This window comes from Oikopleura dioica, chromosome PAR (assembly GCF_907165135.1).
Source record: "Oikopleura dioica chromosome PAR, OKI2018_I68_1.0, whole genome shotgun sequence".
NCBI classification, from domain to species: domain Eukaryota; kingdom Metazoa; phylum Chordata; class Appendicularia; order Copelata; family Oikopleuridae; genus Oikopleura; species Oikopleura dioica.
In genome coordinates this window covers 1,302,206-1,318,599 of record NC_137293.1, presented here as the reverse complement: position 1 = coordinate 1,318,599, position 16,394 = coordinate 1,302,206, and the positions used below count along the sequence as shown (strand labels likewise).

Here is a 16,394-nt window from a genome sequence, read left to right as displayed (position 1 = left end):
CAAATTTGAACATCAAAAAATAGGAAGCAGAAAAAGCCTCGAAAATGGCGGAAAATCTCATCCAACGCGAAGAATCGACCAAATCCGAACTCGAAGCTAAGATCAAAAAGCTCTCTCAAGAAATCGACTCGACTCAGTCAAAGCTGCAGAAAGACGTAGAAATGCTGATAGAGTCAAAATCAAAGGCACAAAGAGGCCTGGACGATCTCAAGTTTGAGCTGGAGCAGAAAATGCTTGAGATAAAAGAGTCGCAAAGCAATCAGCAAAATCAGGGCGGAATGAGTTTGAAGGATGAGCTTGGTGGCGTTGCTGGAAAAACTGATATCGTCAAACAAGGTATGATAGGAATTTTAGCTCCTATCGATGCGTCTTTAGTCGAAAACGCCGAGAAACTAGCAAAAATAGAAGCAGAACTGATCCGGCTGAAGGGCGAAGTCCAGCTCGCGAATACAAAAACTCAACAAGCTACTCAACGATCTACCTCAATCGAAAACGACCTCTCAGACTTGCTCGTGGCCAAAGATAAAACTACGATGAAAATAAACGCTGCGGAAACAGAAACAATCGAGCTCCGAGGCAAATTTGAAGCAATGGAAAGACTCAATCAGGTTTCTTTCAAATTTCATTTATTTTAATTGATTTTTAATAATAAAAACAAAAGTTGCAAGTGCATGACATTGCTGATTGAATGATGATTTCGACGTAGCAATTAATTCGCTCGAGACTGAAGTCACGATGGTCTCTACCGAAATTATTAATTGCTCTTTGATAATCTTCAATTTGTCTGATGATGTTAGCCAGGACTCTTCGAGAGTAATCTCTCCTCACATGACCTTGCAAATCTCTTAAAATTTGTTTTACCGTTCTAGTCTTTCGAGTTGGAGAATTTTGAATCGATCTTCGTGATCCATTCTTATCAATTAAGTTAAGTAAGAACATACCCCGTAATTTCTCGGCTTTATTTCTCCTCTTTTTCCCTTTCCCTTCATTTTTATTCATTCACAATTGTATTTATTCACAAGAAATCAGGAATATTCACGATTGTAGGATACTGAGTATCTTTTCGGAGCAAGATCAGTGATTTTTTATGAGATTGGCATATTTAAACGGAGAATCTAGCGGCCACTAACAAAGTCCACGATGGTAGCCAAGCTGCACAGAATAAGCTTGTGAGACAATAAAAGTGAAAATCTTTACATGACGCAAATTTTTTCTCGAGAAACTTTCCTTTTTGCTAAAATAATGAGTAAAAATGAATAGTTTCATGAGCATTTTTTAGTCTCAAGCTTCGAAAATCGAACGTTTGGAAAAACAACTCCGAGCTACAAATGAAGATCTCGCCTCAATGGTCACCACTCTCGAAGAAAAAACGCTTCAATTAAACAAGGAGCGACGCGAAAATGAAGCAAATGTGAATTACATGGAGCGCATGAAAGTCGACCTGGAAATGGTAAGTTTTCCTCCTTGATTTCAGCACTCATTTTTTCAGAAAATGGAAGCTCGAGAAGACGAGCTCCGACGCGCTTTCTTCGGCGAAATTCAAAAGGCACTTTTGGAGCACGACACGAGCCAGGGCGAGCGGCTGATTCAGATCGAGCGTCAACTTGAGCGACAGAATAACGAATTCATGATGGTTCAGCAAATGAATGATGCGAACAACATGCAACACGAAGAAGCACGACGTCAAGCGATGAAAGCTGTGAAGGCGAAGCTTGACGAAATTCAACGAAAAAGCAGGGGGCAAATGTAGGTTATTCAGTGTTCCCTCGGAGTCTAAATCTCTATTAGGGCGGTGGTCAACGAGCTGGCCCTCGGAGTCCAGGAGCTCCAGGAACTCCAAGAACGAAACGTCCGCGGCGGCCTTTCCCACAAACTCGGTGACGCCGTGGCCGGGCTATTCTCAAACGACCGACCGGGCTCACCGACTGGTTCTGTTCGCTCTACCTCGACAACTGCCACTTGGTGGCGACGATAAAGTGCTTCTGCTTCGACTCAAAAATAATTCATCCATCAAAGCTGCCTCCTAATGTAATTTTACTAATATTTTTGAATAAATAAAGTGAAAAAGATTTCAAAAATTTGTTTTTATTTATAATAAAAGAAGTCCGTGCCTGATGATCACGAATTCATGAATGAATGGTGCGAACAATCGGCAGCAGGGTAAGGAGAGTCACGACTCAAGAATAATTCATCAGTTTTTTTTTTAACATGCATTTATTTATTTTTTTTTTATAAATAGCAGTCAATATCAGTCATAAATATACAAAGCAGTCGAAAAAAATGAAAGAAGCAGGTAATAAACTAGTTCAGAGTCGGTCATCATAAATCCATTAAAACTTTGAAAGTTTGATTATTCCATCCATTATCCAGAGCATAATTAATCCTTCGCTTGTGAAAGTCAAGGTCATCTCTTCGCCAAAATTTCAAAAGTTTCTCTCGGCATCTACCGGAAAGACATTGGAAAGCTTGATCTGAGCAGATCCTTTGCAATTGAATAACTGCATGTTCAAAGTTGAGAGCGCATGAGATCGTTGATTGAATGATGATCTCGACGTAACAGTTGACTCGCTCGACGCTGAAGTGTCTATGGTTTCTTCCACAACGATCAATCGCTCTCTGATAATCTTCAATTTGTCTGATAATGTTGGCCAGTATTATTCGGGAGTGTCTCTTTCTAACATAGCCTTGCAAATCTCTTAAAATATCTTTCGATTTTGCTAGTCTTTCAAGCTGGCGAACTTTAAAGCGATCTTCGTTATCCATTCTTATCAATTGGAAATTTAACCATTTGCGGCTTAATCGTCGCTTTATATCGTGCTATCCCTTTATCCCTTTTGCCCTTTTCCTTAGACATTAGGAGTGAAGTAAGGAGTAGTATTCCGGGACTAGGATTCTTTTATAGCCTATAAAATAAATGTCTAGGGAAAAGTCTGTCTAGTTTTGTGGCGTTTTCCCTTTTCATTTCGATCAAAAAGATTCGAGTCGTTAAAAACGAGCAGAAGAAAAATCAAACAAGTCGCTTGGAGTCCAAGCCTTGGACTTCCTATCTCAAAAATAACTTTAATTCGTACCATTTTTTAATGATCAGAATCACTACAGCAAAGAAAGATAGCAGAGAAGAGGTAAAAGTGTTTTTATTTTAAAAACAGTCAGATAAAGTTAACAAAGTCGGGGTCAAGGGCATAATAAAGAATAAAATAAAGCAGTAAAAGTCTGAAAACAGGATAAAGTCAAATTCTTTTGAGTAAAATTATAAAAGTTTCTCGATTCCAGCCATGATCGAGAGCATTCTTTATTCTAGGTTTGAGCATGATTCCTTTCTGCCAAAAAGTCAAAAGGGCGTCTCGGCATTTTCTCGAAATAAGGCCGAAATCTTCTTGGCCATAGAGTTTCTGTAGCTCGTCAATTTCTCGTTGACAGTAGAGCGAGCAGGAGATGGTCGATTGAATGATGATTTCGACGAAGCAGCTGATTCGCTCGAGCTCGAAGTCTTCGTGGTCGATGCCGAAATCGACGATTGCGTTCTGGTAATTTTCGACGATTGACAAGATGTTCTCAAGTACTTTTTGGAAGTTTCTCTTTTTCGCATGATTGTGCAAAAATCCTTTTAGAATTTTTTCTGCTTTTTGAAGTCTTCCGAGTTCGAAAAGTTTAAATTGGAATTCCATCTTTTTGAATTTTAATTTGAATTTATCAAATTTTGAATTATGAGGTTTTTAAGGGGATACCGGCGATTATATACGCCCATATTGTCTCTTTGGTCCACCTGGTGGTGGATGGGAACCGATTTTTCCATCAGGATGGAATTCTCGGCCGAATTGATGATTTGCCTGCTGGCGGGGGAAATGCTTGAGTTTATTGAGGTGAGTCAATGAGTGAACAAAGGCAGCGCGGATAGTAGTGGATTGAATTCTGAGTGTAAATGTTGAGTAATTGATGGATTTCATTACGCCTTATAAAGAGCTCGTAATCTGAATGACCAAATATGGAGCATCGATAGCATCGACTCGATGCCCTTTTCATTTAATAGTAATACCGTAAATTTTTATCTTTGATGTTGTTTAGTTTCCGGTTTTGGCGAAAAATTTTTCTTATGATTGTAGATAAATAGCAAGGGTCAATGTTTAATGAGCTTATGTTTATAAATATTTATAAGTTATAAATAACAATTTATCAATTTAAATAAACAAAAAGATAACGACGGACATCAATAGCGATTTTTATTAAAATATTTAGCTAAAAGTATGAAGGTTTTGGAATTTCTTTGTCGCAAGCAAGCTGGACCATCATGAATCTCTTTCTCATTTGAAGCGCCGATTCGCCGTAAAGCATGTTTCTTTTGACGCAATCCTCAAGTTGCATCTGTCGTTGATACAAATCCGATTCAAAGAAACTACCATGAGCAAAGGCAAAAGAAGAAAATAGGGCAAGGACTTTCATTTCTCGCTATCTTTTTGGCCGGCTTCAAAGTTGACAATTTGATGGGCTAAATTCTGGAGAATTAGTTTTATACACTTCTGTAATAAAATATTAAAAGGCATGTTCTAAGAAGTGACACTTGTTAGTGGAACACAAAAGGGCGAATTTACTAAGTTTCTTTAAATTTTAAAATGAGGCAGTTCCATCTTGACGAAAATTGAGTCAATACTGTACAAACCCTGCTTTGATTAAAAGGGCATTTATTCTTAGTTTATTTTTTGGGAATGACGACTAGGTTCGTGAGGACTAGGTTCGTGTGACTAGGTTCGTGGTGGGTTCTGCCAGAGTATGTAAATCGGCCTATATTTTGGGGCAGTAAGGGAAACGGGTTGATGACTAGGTTCGTGTGACTAGGTTCGTGAAATTTTAAATAGAAAAAATTTTGAGGCAGTAAGGGAAATGGGTTGATGACTAGGTTCGTGTGACTAGGTTCGTGATATTTTAAATAGAAAAAATTTTGGGGCAGTAAGGGAAATGGGTTGATGACTAGGTTCGCGTGACTAGGTTCGTGAAATTTTAAATAGTATATATTTAACAAGGAAAGGGTTCGTGGGTTTTGAATAAGCAAAATGTGGGATTATATTGCCAAATGAGTATCACCCCACCCCCCAACTCCCCCCCGTATTAGCCGCTAGGCCCTCACGTTGTTTTATTTCAAGTAACGCAGCATTACATTCTAAAAAATATAGTACATATAATATGTAATATAATTATTACAATAAAATATATAAAAAGACATATATAAATATACATATATATAAAAATACATATATATATATATATATATATATAATACATATAAAAATCCAAATTCCACGAACCTAGTCTCACGAACCTAGTCTTCACGAACCTAGTCTTCAACCCATTCCCCTTACTGCCCGAAAATTTTTACTATTTAAAAACTCACGAACCTAGTCACACGAACCTAGTCATCAATCCATTTCCTTTACTGCCCCAAAATGGTCAAGATACAAAAAAATACATATAAAACCCAAATTCCACGAACCTAGTCACACGAACCTAGTCACACGAACCTAGTCTTCACGAACCTAGTCTTCACGAACCTAGTCACACGAACCTAGTCTTCACGAACCTAGTCCCACGAACCTAGTCATCAACCCATTTCCCTTACTGCCCCAAAATTTTTTCTTTTTAAAATTTCACGAACCTAGTCACACGAACCTAGTCATCAACCCATTTCCCTTACTGCCCCAAAATGGTGAAGATACAAAAAATACATATAAAAATCCAAATTTCACGAACCTAGTCATACGAACCATTTTTTCCAACATGGCACCCACGAACCTAGTCACACGAACCTAGTCCTCACGAACCTAGTCATGGGTCTCTATTTTTTCAGAAATCGCTGAACTGGGATAGAGAACATTCATTTTTGTTAGTAATTGTTACTTACATGGGTATAGAAAATTTAAACAAAACAAAAAAATAATACTAAAAAAAGTAAAAAATTAATCAAAGTAGTTTGTCGGTCCCTGGTTAAAGTCAGTTACAAGCTCCTTGTAATCTTCACTTTCGCGGTATTCGTAGATTTTTTGATCATTTATATCGTACTCTGAAGTCGAAATTAAAGAGGTTAGCGAAAAATTTTCTCAGAAACATTTCCCTTTTAACGTTTTTTGACCTCTGGTGGTCATTTTCTAGCTGTTTATCCTTACCAATATCGAACATAGAAATACTCTGGTCAAGATCAACCTCTTCATCTTCGGCCATAATATGATAAACGACGAATCCTGACAAAAGCAAAACCACGAAACTCAGGATAAAGCAGCACTGAACACAACTCTTCGGGATTTGAATCACATGTCTCTGTCCATAGCGTTTGTCTCTCTCCACAATGAGCTCCTTTTCGAATGGCATTCTGATTTTACATCGAAAAAAACGAGTTCTATTAAGATATATATTTTCTGCTCCGTCTTTATATCAAATATTTACGCGAAAGAATCTCTCCTCAGAATCAATAATTCATCCCTACTAAGCCGCTTCATTACTTCTCCTTCCGTAGTCTCAAATATCGAAATATTGATGTCCTCTTTCTGACAACTTCGAACTTACTCCTGACATACTAAAATAGATTAACAGTACTTTAATTTATTCATATGGAAAAGTTCCGTTGTTACAGCATTTTTCGTACTTGAAGAGTTTAGTACAATCTTTTTCGAAATATTTTTGCGAAAGCTTTGAAACGACTTCGATTTCGCGAAAAATATCAAGTTTTTGAAAAGGGTCAAATATGTGGTCATAGTTTTTCGTCTTTTGTCGGTAGAATTGGCCAACTGGATCGTATTTGACGCAGCCTAAAAATGAATAAGGAAGGGTTAGGGTTAAGGTTTTGGTTTCAGTAAGGGGCCCTAACTCGGGGCTAACGATTTGGTTAGGGTTTGAGTTAGGCCTTGAGCTTTGGTTAGTGTCTGGTTAAGGGTTAGGGTTAGGGTTCAAATAAACGAACCTAGCCGTCGATCATCAAATCCCAAAAACTCAAGCCATTTTCCTACTTCCGCTGTTGTGTCATTATTTATATCTTCAAAACAGGAAATATACTTTGGACCCTCAAACTCAGCCCATTCCTGATGAAATTGAGTCCATCGCTTTATCCACTGCCGCACGAACAGTTGCCACTCCTTCGTTTTGAAAACTTTTGGCAGAAATCAAATTATTAAAATCTCTAGATCCAGCCGTATTGATCAGCAATTTTTTCATCAATTGCAATCGGGTCAAGTCGGGATAAAGAAAAAGAAAAATGGGAGCAGTAGGATCGACTGAGAGAAATATTTCTGATGAAGTTTTGAGAGAAAATGAAGGACTCGTCGATTCTCTTCCTTGATGTCAGAGGACGGTCAGAACTTTCTGGCGGGAGGCTCAAGTCTGCTTCTTTCATGAATATTCCTCATACTGGTAGGAATACAAAATTACCAATGAAATATTTGATAGCTCTTTCAAACGAATTCAAAATCGATGCAAGAGCTTTTGAGCGAAAGTATGGTCGACATAAACCAGCACCAAACGATGAGATAATTGTCTATTGTCAAAGAGGTGTTCGAGGAAATATTGCTAAGGTACGGACCTCCTGGTCTATTTCGTTAATGAACTACTTGTTTCAGGAGACATTGGAAGCTCTTGGCTACACAAATGTAACGAATCTTGAAGGTGGCTACTTGAATTTAGAAGGATTCTGACTCCCTTTTCAATGAATAAATTTAATTTCTTATTTCGACTTCTTTCCTGAATAAGGTGGCTCGCCAGTTTTCCCAGCTTTGTGATGATTATAAGCCGCGAGAATCGCTTCGAATGGGTTCCGAACAATCACCAGGCCTCTTTCGAATTTGCAGGCTTTGTTCTTACTGAGTCTGTGGGTTTTCTGGGCGATAGTTGTTCCATCTTTGCAGTCTCGATCTTCGCCTTGCCAGCCATACTGTTTCAGGTGGTTTGAGCCTCTTCTATTCCCCGTCTTTAAGGGGGAGGTCGTCGAGAAAATTTTTTTCGCCTTTTCAAAATTTTGATTATATTTTTGGATTCCTCGATAAAAAAGGAGTATTTTTGGTCTCTAGCTTTTTCTCAATTTGTTAACTTTTTAATGTAAAATTTTTGATTTTAAGTCTCGAACTTGAAATTATTAGTTGGTGATTTCGTCCAAAAACTATCTGAAACTGATTATTATGCACTAGGCATTGTTTTAAAATGATTTCTGACTAATTATTATAAAAAAATCCTAGTCTTTATAATTTTTGTAGAAATTTCCATGAAAAAATGGCTAAAAATGTCGATTTTGGCGAAAATCGAATATTTTTAATCAATAAGAAAAAATTTTTATGAAAGTTACCCTTAATTTTTTGATCGCCGGTTAATTTTTAAGGGTCTTAAAAATTATATTTGATGAAGAAAAAAAAACTCCGTTTTCGAGATTTTTCGGTCGCGAGCCACCCCCACTTCAACCCTAATTTTTGAAAAATTTTTCAAAAAATTTTTTTTTCTGCTTTTCGCCGGTTTATTTTTCAAAGCCTTTTCTTTAAATCTGAAAAGTTAGAATTCTACTATCTAATCGGGTTTCTCCGCATTTTTGGTCACGGAAATCCCGATTCTCGTCGACCTCCCCCTTAAAACTCGATGAAAATTGCTCTGACGAACATCAAAAATACCCAGTAACCGGAAGCCATATGAAGCAAATGCCTTGCCCAAGTGTTTCCCGACCCCGGAAAGGACGAGATCGCGGTCCTCGGCTGCGGAGAATCGAAAAATCGCGGCGAGTCGTTGCAGTTTTGATCTTCTCTAACACCGAATTCTTCGAAATTTGTGACTTTCGAAATTTTCTCTAATCGCTCTTGCTCTTTTTGAAGTTGATCTCCTTTGAGACTTTTTACGCCTTCGAGGGTTTGTTCGTACGGATCTAATCTTGGCTCAAGTTTTTCGGTTGTCGGTCTTCGTAAACTGCTCTGGAAAATATCTGATCGATAAATGCCGATAGTAAGAGTTATTACTGTAAGAAAACCGAGATGTTGTGTGCTTGTGAAAACCATTTTCCGCCTTTCCAATCAAAATGAAGTTATTACATGCGCTTATCAGCCGGAAAAATGTGTAAGAGGAAAATCACCCGCGGTGAAGACAGCACTCGAAAATGTCGGATTCAAGGATTTCCAATCAAGGCTCATAAAAGTTCTTCTTTTATGAAGACACTTTTCAGAATCCCAGCTGAAAACGTTGCATAATACCATTTCATGAGAAAAGTGCAACATGCCAGAATTTCTCTATCACATGCAATTTCATTTAGGGGAACAAGCGAGATGTTGTTCAGTATTTTTATACATCTTTCCAGAGCTTTTGTTCCGCGATGCTTGTAGGAATCTATTTTCAAAATCACAATAACAAATGATCTTAAGAGATGAGGATCTGTTTCAAGATTGCAGGCATCTTTGCCGTCTTGATTATGGCTACTGTAATATTTTGTGCGAGACTGACTACTGTTTTTCATTTTGTGAGAATCAATATGAAAGTAAGTGACGAGAGCTTTTTCATATTAAATTTCAAACGATCAATTAGCTTGTATCGCATCCTGTCCATGTGGGGAACACTGTCCAACTGGCTGTGATTATTGTCCGAATCCGATCTGTGAAAAAGAAACAACAACTTCTTCAACTACAACTACAACTACAACTACAACTACAACTACAACTACAACTACAACTACAACTACAACTACAACTACAACCACAACTACAACTTTAAGGGGGTGGTAGTCGAGACTAAGACTTTTTTCAACCTAAAAAACTCAATTTTTTTCAAAAAAAAATTTTTTTCTCTAATTAAAAATACGTTAAAAAGGGTCCAATTTATGTGGGCGACTATGTTTGAAAAAAATTTTTTTTCGGAAAAATGGTGAAAAATTCCTTCAAAGTCGACCCATCTCTTGACCTAAAAAACTGTATCCACTTATCATTTTTTTCAAAATAAAACTAACTTAGAGGAAAGTTTAAACCCTTGAGCGTGTGGGGGACTATGTTTAACAAAGTTCACTTTGTTAGAAAAAAAGATAGATATTGAATGAAAACATGTTATTTTCTTAAAAATCGTCATTTTCACTCATTTTTCGATGACATTTTCAAAAAAATCACAATAATAATAATTTTTAAGAATTTTATTATAAGAATATGATGAATAAACATTATCTCGCAATAAAAATCAATTTTGAGTTGGTATTACTTCGAAAAAACGCGTTTTAAAATTCACGAAAGTGACGATTTCACAACATTAAATCGAAAATTTTCTTAGATAAAGTTGGTCCAATCAAAAGCTAGTGACCAAAAATCATCCATTTTTATCAAGGAATCTAAAAATAATATCAAAATTTTAAAAAGTCGAAAAAATTTTCTCGACCACCACCCCTTAATTACAACTACAACTACTGAGCAACAACCCTCTGAAACATGTGACTGCCCGGAGGGATTGTTTTGTTTTAATGCTGGAGATGGATACTATTGCTTCAAACAAGCCACACTCGTTAATCTCAAATATCAGGTTTGATTTTAATATCATTTGGCGAAAAATAAAAAATAAAGTAGACTTATATTAATTGTGGAAAAATTCCTGAAGAAACCTTTCTTATCGAGCAGGGCCAGAAAGGTGACTACGCTATCAAACTCGAATTGAGCAAAGATCCTCATCCTCTATGGCTTACCCCAAGATTTAATGAAAACGGGACTTTCGATGATGGTTACGTAATAAATACACACGCATATGACAATAATGGTGCCGCAGCTTATCACAAGGGCAATTCAGGAGATGCAATTTTTCACAAAGAACTTGATGGTGCGAATAATACAAACGAAAAATGGAAATTCGAAAAGCATTGCGATGAAGGTGATAGAGATGTCTGTCTTACATGGAGAATATTAGCTGTTGAAGATAAAGCGGGAAAGTACATGTATGCGAAAAGCGCAAGTGATCCTCGTCTTTATCTTGAGAAGTTCAATGATAGAGATGAGAAAGCCTTTCTCTGGACAATAGAATTTTCATGATTATTCTGTACGACCAGTTACTGTCAAAAAAGTTATATTTCCAAGAAAATAAGAAAAATCACATCAAATAGTTACCTTTTTTATATAGGCTATATTATTTTTACGTCATTATAATGTATTTTTACGTATTATAAATAGAAAACAAAGAAGCGATTTCAAGAGAGATGTTTTCAAACAGAAGGTCCTCCAGCGCCCATGGGAACTTCTGCGGTCCTCCCAAATCTACGAGAGAAATATTTAAAATATTATATTTTTCTTCTGTCCAAATTTCTTCTTCGCGAAATTAAGAGCACTGAAAAAAAGAGTACCGCATTTTCTTGCGATCGGCTAATGATTAACCCGATTGAAATTGCCCTGTGTTCAGTCCAGCGCCAAATATTTGGGCACAGCGAATTCGCTCAAACTTTACGGCCGCCTCAAGCAAAACAGATTCCAGAGAAAAAAACGAAACTAAAGAAGAAATTTGGCCTTGAAGAAAAATTTGAAAGAGAGGATGATTCGAACGGCGGTGAGAAAGTTTCGCCAACTGCCGCAGAAACTGACCGGTGATGTTGCCGCTAATGCTTCAGGAATTCGTTTTACAGCTTTTTCAAATAAGCTAGATGTCAACATTTTAACGGATTTTTTATACAGAGGGTAACTTCGTCAAAACTCCGTGAAAATGAGTACTAGAAGTTACGTAGTGGAAACCCTGTAAAACAGAAATCAGCTAACAAAGCAGCTCAGCTAAACTGGATCGAAAAGCTTCAAGAAATCGAAGAATTTGCGCGAAAAGGAGGCTCAGAAAAGGCGCACAAACTCCATGCTAGCCGAAATAAATATTTCAGTAAGACAAATCTCATCCCTTCTTCCAATACCTTTTTCTAGTCGAGGAAAGAATAAACGCGATAAAAGACGAAGGAACAGAAGTGCTAGAAATTGGGCTTTTGGCTGGGCATGATTTGGATTATGGATCGATTCCGAGGGCGACTCTGATGACCTGCATCGCTTGGGTTCATGGAATTCCTGTTTGTATTGGTGGATCAGATGCTACTGTAAAAGTAAGTTAACAAAGTCACTGATTCCTAAAATTGAGGCCATTTTTTCTGATGATAATCTTCATAAATTGGCTTGAATTGAGATACTGGGCTCGTCAATCTGCGTTTCGAGCCTGAGTAAGGGTCCTGAGAACACTTTGAAGCCTTGACGGATCCGCTTCTCAGGAGCCTTCCTCTGGCTTTGAACATAGATTTCTGGACCAAGTTTAGATAATTTGTAAATAAGTCTCATTTTTAATCGAAATATTTAGGGTGGAACCTCCTATCCCATCACCGTCCAAAAGTCTAATCGATTGTCCGACATCTCCCGCCAAAACTACCTCCCTTCGATCAACCTGGTCGATTCTGGCGGAGCCTTCCTCCCTCTCCAGTCTGAAATCTTTCCCGACAAAAACGACGGGGGCCGAAACTTCTACAACATCGCAAACATCAGTTCTATGGGAATTCCGATGGTCTCCGTGGTTTGTGGAAGCTGTACCGCTGGCGGAGCGTATACGCCTTCTATGTGTGACGAAAGTAAGTACAAAGTTTATTTTTTGATGTTTGATGCGCTTATGTAATTCGGCAAACAAGTCACTCTATTTCGGGCGGGTATTTATACATTGCCGATCCATAGTTAAAATTTTGGAGCCCCTAAAGTGAGCTCAATGGCTTAAAAGTCCTATGAATAGTCCATTTCCATCTCGATTCCTATTTTCTTCCTTTTTTTAACTCCTTCTTTTCAGTGGTTTTCGTTGACAAGATGGGAACGATGTTCCTCGGTGGACCGCCTCTCGTAGAAGCCGCGACGGGCGAAAAAGTCACTGCAGAAGAGCTTGGTGGAGCGATGCTCCACAGCTCCGTTTCCGGATGTGCAGATTATTTCGCCAGAGACGAGGAAGAATCTGCTGCCTATGTTAGGTCTATTTTCGAAACGCTCAATATTCCAGGTAAACACCTTCTCTTCTCGTCTTCTTTTAATTCCTCTCGTTTAGAATTCGCAACGACGAGAAAAGCTGCGGTAGAACCAAATGTCGAGTATGATATTCTCGATGTCGCTTCGACCAAATCTGATGCTCGTCTGACCATTGCTTGCCTTACAGACGGCTCTGTTTTCCACGAATTCAAAGGTACCTTCTTCAATTCCACTTTCCCGCGTTTATTCACCCTTAGAACTGTACGGTACTGGGCTGGTCTGCGGATATGGCCGAGTAAGCGGACATATGGTCGGTTTCGTCGCGAACAATGGCAACTTTGACTCCGACGCAGCTCTCAAAGGAGCTCATTTCGTTCATTTAGCCTCTGAACGACGCGTTCCAGGATTCGTGTTTGCGCTCTTTAGGAGTCTTAGCTGATTTTTGGTAAAAACGATTGTAAAATGCGAAAATAAGTTGTTTTCCTTCAAAACTCGTTGTTCCACGATGATTTCGATGCTTCAAGCGACTCTGTAGCTACTTCTGCTGCCGCTATGCGAGCTAGAGCTGCTTATATCTCCGCTGTTTCTACATCCAAGGTAAGGCAGACTTTTAAACATTTTCCGAATGAAAATTCTAGAGCCCAAAAGTAACCATCGCCTGCGCCGGAGCAAACCGCCTATCCGACCTCTGTCCTCGCCAATACGATCCTAATTTCTTCTTCCGCTGGCCAGCCTCGATGGGACTCAGATCCGGAAACGACTGGGAAGACGAGTCCTTCTTTTCCAGCGCTAGAATTTGGGACGACGGCACGATTGACCCCCGAATGACGCGCGATACGCTCAAGAAATGTATGGACATTTTCGAATTTGGAAGAAACCACGAGCTCTTTATCAAATCGAAAGAATTGGAGACCTATCAGCCGATGTACAGGCTTTAGAAACGAAAAAAAGGATGAAGAATATTTTAAATTTATTGGTGATTTTTACTGTTAACTTACCACTGTAATTTATTCCTGGCGGACGACTGACGACAGAAGAAGTTGGAAAAACGCCTTGAACTTCTCAATCTCTATTTTAAACGTTGATGCTATGTACACTGTAAGAAAAAAGCATTCCCCTACGATAATTAATAAAAAGAAATGATTTAAACTGTTATCAGCTGCTAATTCAAACGATTAGCTCTAGAACCGTCTTCAGGTCCAAATTCAAGGCAATCTATCAAATGAAAAAAGGGCATCTTAGAGTTAATCTGTAGATTTATAGCACCTGAAAAATATTTCGGGAAAAACTAGAATTCGCCCGACGGGCACGCCAGGACTAAAATCGATGTGGTTGGCGAAGCACCTTAAAATAACTCCCGCACCTTCCTCTCTCCTTTTAAAAACATAAAATAGAAATGCAGAATATCTAATTAAAAGAGACAAATCCGAAAAAAATCATGAGCTCATCGCCTTTGTGCCCGAGAGTCACCTCGTTCTGCTGCTTTTTCTCACTCAGGTAGCAAATTTCCGATTTTTAAAGTTCACTGATTTTTTGAATAAATTCAGATCAGGCGCGAATTTTATCGGATGGTTTACCTACTTAGCTAATGCTCTTTATATCGTCGCAGTAGTGAAATCTATCGCAGGGACGCAAAATGCTGTCGATTTTATGGAAGATAGACTAGGAAAAGCTTGAAAAACTAAAGAATAGTATTTTTCTTTATGCATTTTTTGAGCTTGAAAGATGGAACATATCGAAAAACCATTTTCCCTCAATTAATCCACCTCGCTGAGAATGTTGATGGATGCAATGATGATAAACGAATTCAGGTTTATTCCTTCCTCTTTTTCAATAGATAACCCTTTTAAGAAAATAAGATCAACCCTACTCGACAAAGAAGAATGGGCTGCCTACCTAAGAAAGAACATCGAGCTGGTGGAAGTCTGTCCGCTTCTTTCAGAGTCTGTTGATTATGCAAAAGCAATTGATGAAATGCGATTTGATGTTCTTCCGCAGCTCTATTGGACGTCTGCGATTCCGCTGGTGGTTTTTCGCGATTCGCAAAGTTCACTTTGTTAGAAAAAAAGATAGATATTGAATGAAAACATGTTATTTTCTTAAAAATCGTCATTTTCACTCATTTTTCGATGACATTTTCAAAAAAATCACAATAATAATAATTTTTAAGAATTTTATTATAAGAATATGATGAATAAACATTATCTCGCAATAAAAATCAATTTTGAGTTGGTATTACTTCGAAAAAACGCGTTTTAAAATTCACGAAAGTGACGATTTCACAACATTAAATCGAAAATTTTCTTAGATAAAGTTGGTCCAATCAAAAAAGCTAGTGACCAAAAATCATCCATTTTTATCAAGGAATCTAAAAATAATATCAAAATTTTAAAAAGTCGAAAAAAATTTTCTCGACCACCACCCCCTTAATTACAACTACAACTACTGAGCAACAACCCTCTGAAACATGTGACTGCCCGGAGGGATTGTTTTGTTTTAATGCTGGAGATGGATACTATTGCTTCAAACAAGCCACACTCGTTAATCTCAAATATCAGGTTTGATTTTAATATCATTTGGCGAAAAATAAAAAATAAAGTAGACTTATATTAATTGTGGAAAAATTCCTGAAGAAACCTTTCTTATCGAGCAGGGCCAGAAAGGTGACTACGCTATCAAACTCGAATTGAGCAAAGATCCTCATCCTCTATGGCTTACCCCAAGATTTAATGAAAACGGGACTTTCGATGATGGTTACGTAATAAATACACACGCATATGACAATAATGGTGCCGCAGCTTATCACAAGGGCAATTCAGGAGATGCAATTTTTCACAAAGAACTTGATGGTGCGAATAATACAAACGAAAAATGGAAATTCGAAAAGCATTGCGATGAAGGTGATAGAGATGTCTGTCTTACATGGAGAATATTAGCTGTTGAAGATAAAGCGGGAAAGTACATGTATGCGAAAAGCGCAAGTGATCCTCGTCTTTATCTTGAGAAGTTCAATGATAGAGATGAGAAAGCCTTTCTCTGGACAATAGAATTTTCATGATTATTCTGTACGACCAGTTACTGTCAAAAAAGTTATATTTCCAAGAAAATAAGAAAAATCACATCAAATAGTTACCTTTTTTATATAGGCTATATTATTTTTACGTCATTATAATGTATTTTTACGTATTATAAATAGAAAACAAAGAAGCGATTTCAAGAGAGATGTTTTCAAACAGAAGGTCCTCCAGCGCCCATGGGAACTTCTGCGGTCCTCCCAAATCTACGAGAGAAATATTTAAAATATTATATTTTTCTTCTGTCCAAATTTCTTCTTCGCGAAATTAAGAGCACTGAAAAAAGAGTACCGCATTTTCTTGCGATCGGCTAATGATTAACCCGATTGAAATTGCCCTGTGTTCAGTCCAGCGCCAAATATTTGGGCACAGCGAATTCGCT

At 37.8% G+C, this 16,394-nt stretch overlaps 4 protein-coding genes and 1 long non-coding RNA gene across 8 annotated transcripts; all 5 read left to right on the top strand.

The window, feature by feature from the left end:
* Positions 1-27: 27 nt before the first annotated feature.
* Positions 28-2,018, top strand: LOC145702778 (uncharacterized). Its single transcript, XM_081780046.1, has 5 exons — positions 28-336; positions 376-608; positions 1,280-1,450; positions 1,490-1,746; positions 1,789-2,018. Exons 1-5 carry the CDS (start codon positions 45-47, stop codon positions 1,973-1,975), a joined length of 1,140 nt encoding a protein of 379 aa, XP_081636172.1. The 5' UTR covers positions 28-44; the 3' UTR covers positions 1,976-2,018.
* A 5,071-nt stretch (positions 2,019-7,089) lies between these two features.
* On the top strand, positions 7,090-7,673 carry LOC145704798 (uncharacterized). Its single transcript, XM_081782268.1, has 3 exons — positions 7,090-7,392; positions 7,429-7,553; positions 7,599-7,673. Exons 1-3 carry the CDS (start codon positions 7,293-7,295, stop codon positions 7,671-7,673), a joined length of 300 nt encoding a protein of 99 aa, XP_081638394.1. The 5' UTR covers positions 7,090-7,292.
* A 1,600-nt stretch (positions 7,674-9,273) lies between these two features.
* LOC145704153 (uncharacterized) lies at positions 9,274-10,275 on the top strand. Its single transcript, XR_014134428.1, has 3 exons — positions 9,274-9,328; positions 9,372-9,484; positions 9,532-10,275. It is a non-coding gene; the product is annotated as an uncharacterized LOC145704153 (long non-coding RNA).
* Positions 10,276-11,499: 1,224 nt separating this feature from the next.
* On the top strand, positions 11,500-14,087 carry LOC145701074 (putative methylcrotonoyl-CoA carboxylase beta chain, mitochondrial). Its single transcript, XM_081778302.1, has 9 exons — positions 11,500-11,642; positions 11,690-11,832; positions 11,874-12,046; positions 12,295-12,559; positions 12,769-12,972; positions 13,018-13,152; positions 13,196-13,342; positions 13,414-13,535; positions 13,577-14,087. The coding sequence occupies exons 1-9, from the start codon at positions 11,500-11,502 to the stop codon at positions 13,874-13,876; spliced, it is 1,632 nt and encodes a 543-aa protein (XP_081634428.1). The 3' UTR covers positions 13,877-14,087.
* Positions 14,088-14,300: 213 nt separating this feature from the next.
* Positions 14,301-16,214, top strand: LOC145702883 (uncharacterized). 4 transcript variants are annotated; one of them, XM_081780176.1, is made up of 6 exons: positions 14,301-14,435; positions 14,486-14,604; positions 14,664-14,749; positions 14,790-15,496; positions 15,541-15,601; positions 15,758-16,214. In XM_081780176.1, the coding sequence occupies exons 1-4, from the start codon at positions 14,377-14,379 to the stop codon at positions 14,997-14,999; spliced, it is 474 nt and encodes a 157-aa protein (XP_081636302.1). In that variant the 5' UTR covers positions 14,301-14,376; the 3' UTR covers positions 15,000-15,496; positions 15,541-15,601; positions 15,758-16,214. The 4 variants fall into 4 exon arrangements, with proteins under 4 accessions (XP_081636302.1, XP_081636303.1, XP_081636301.1 ...); XM_081780177.1 differs by lacking the exon at positions 15,541-15,601; XM_081780175.1 differs by having other exon boundaries at positions 15,538-16,213.
* The last annotated feature ends 180 nt before the right edge of the window (positions 16,215-16,394 follow it).

Bases quoted from the DNA above. Each gene is read 5' to 3' on its own strand.
- LOC145702778 (XM_081780046.1), top strand. From the start codon at position 45: ATGGCGGAAAATCTCATCCAACGCGAAGAATCGACCAAATCCGAACTC. The intron at 609-1,279 runs GTTTCTTTCAAA...AGCATTTTTTAG, and splicing joins CAATGGAAAGACTCAATCAG to TCTCAAGCTTCGAAAATCGA. The intron at 1,747-1,788 runs GTAGGTTATTCA...AATCTCTATTAG, and splicing joins CGAAAAAGCAGGGGGCAAAT to GGCGGTGGTCAACGAGCTGG.
- LOC145704798 (XM_081782268.1), top strand. From the start codon at position 7,293: ATGAAGGACTCGTCGATTCTCTTCCTTGATGTCAGAGGACGGTCAGAA. The intron at 7,393-7,428 runs GTAGGAATACAA...AATATTTGATAG, and splicing joins CATGAATATTCCTCATACTG to CTCTTTCAAACGAATTCAAA. The intron at 7,554-7,598 runs GTACGGACCTCC...TACTTGTTTCAG, and splicing joins TTCGAGGAAATATTGCTAAG to GAGACATTGGAAGCTCTTGG.
- LOC145701074 (XM_081778302.1), top strand. From the start codon at position 11,500: ATGATTCGAACGGCGGTGAGAAAGTTTCGCCAACTGCCGCAGAAACTG. The intron at 11,833-11,873 runs GTAAGACAAATC...ACCTTTTTCTAG, and splicing joins TAGCCGAAATAAATATTTCA to TCGAGGAAAGAATAAACGCG. The intron at 12,047-12,294 runs GTAAGTTAACAA...CGAAATATTTAG, and splicing joins GATCAGATGCTACTGTAAAA to GGTGGAACCTCCTATCCCAT.
- LOC145702883 (XM_081780177.1), top strand. From the start codon at position 14,377: ATGAGCTCATCGCCTTTGTGCCCGAGAGTCACCTCGTTCTGCTGCTTT. The intron at 14,436-14,485 runs GTAGCAAATTTC...GAATAAATTCAG, and splicing joins TGCTGCTTTTTCTCACTCAG to ATCAGGCGCGAATTTTATCG. The intron at 14,750-14,789 runs GTTTATTCCTTC...AACCCTTTTAAG, and splicing joins ATGATGATAAACGAATTCAG to AAAATAAGATCAACCCTACT.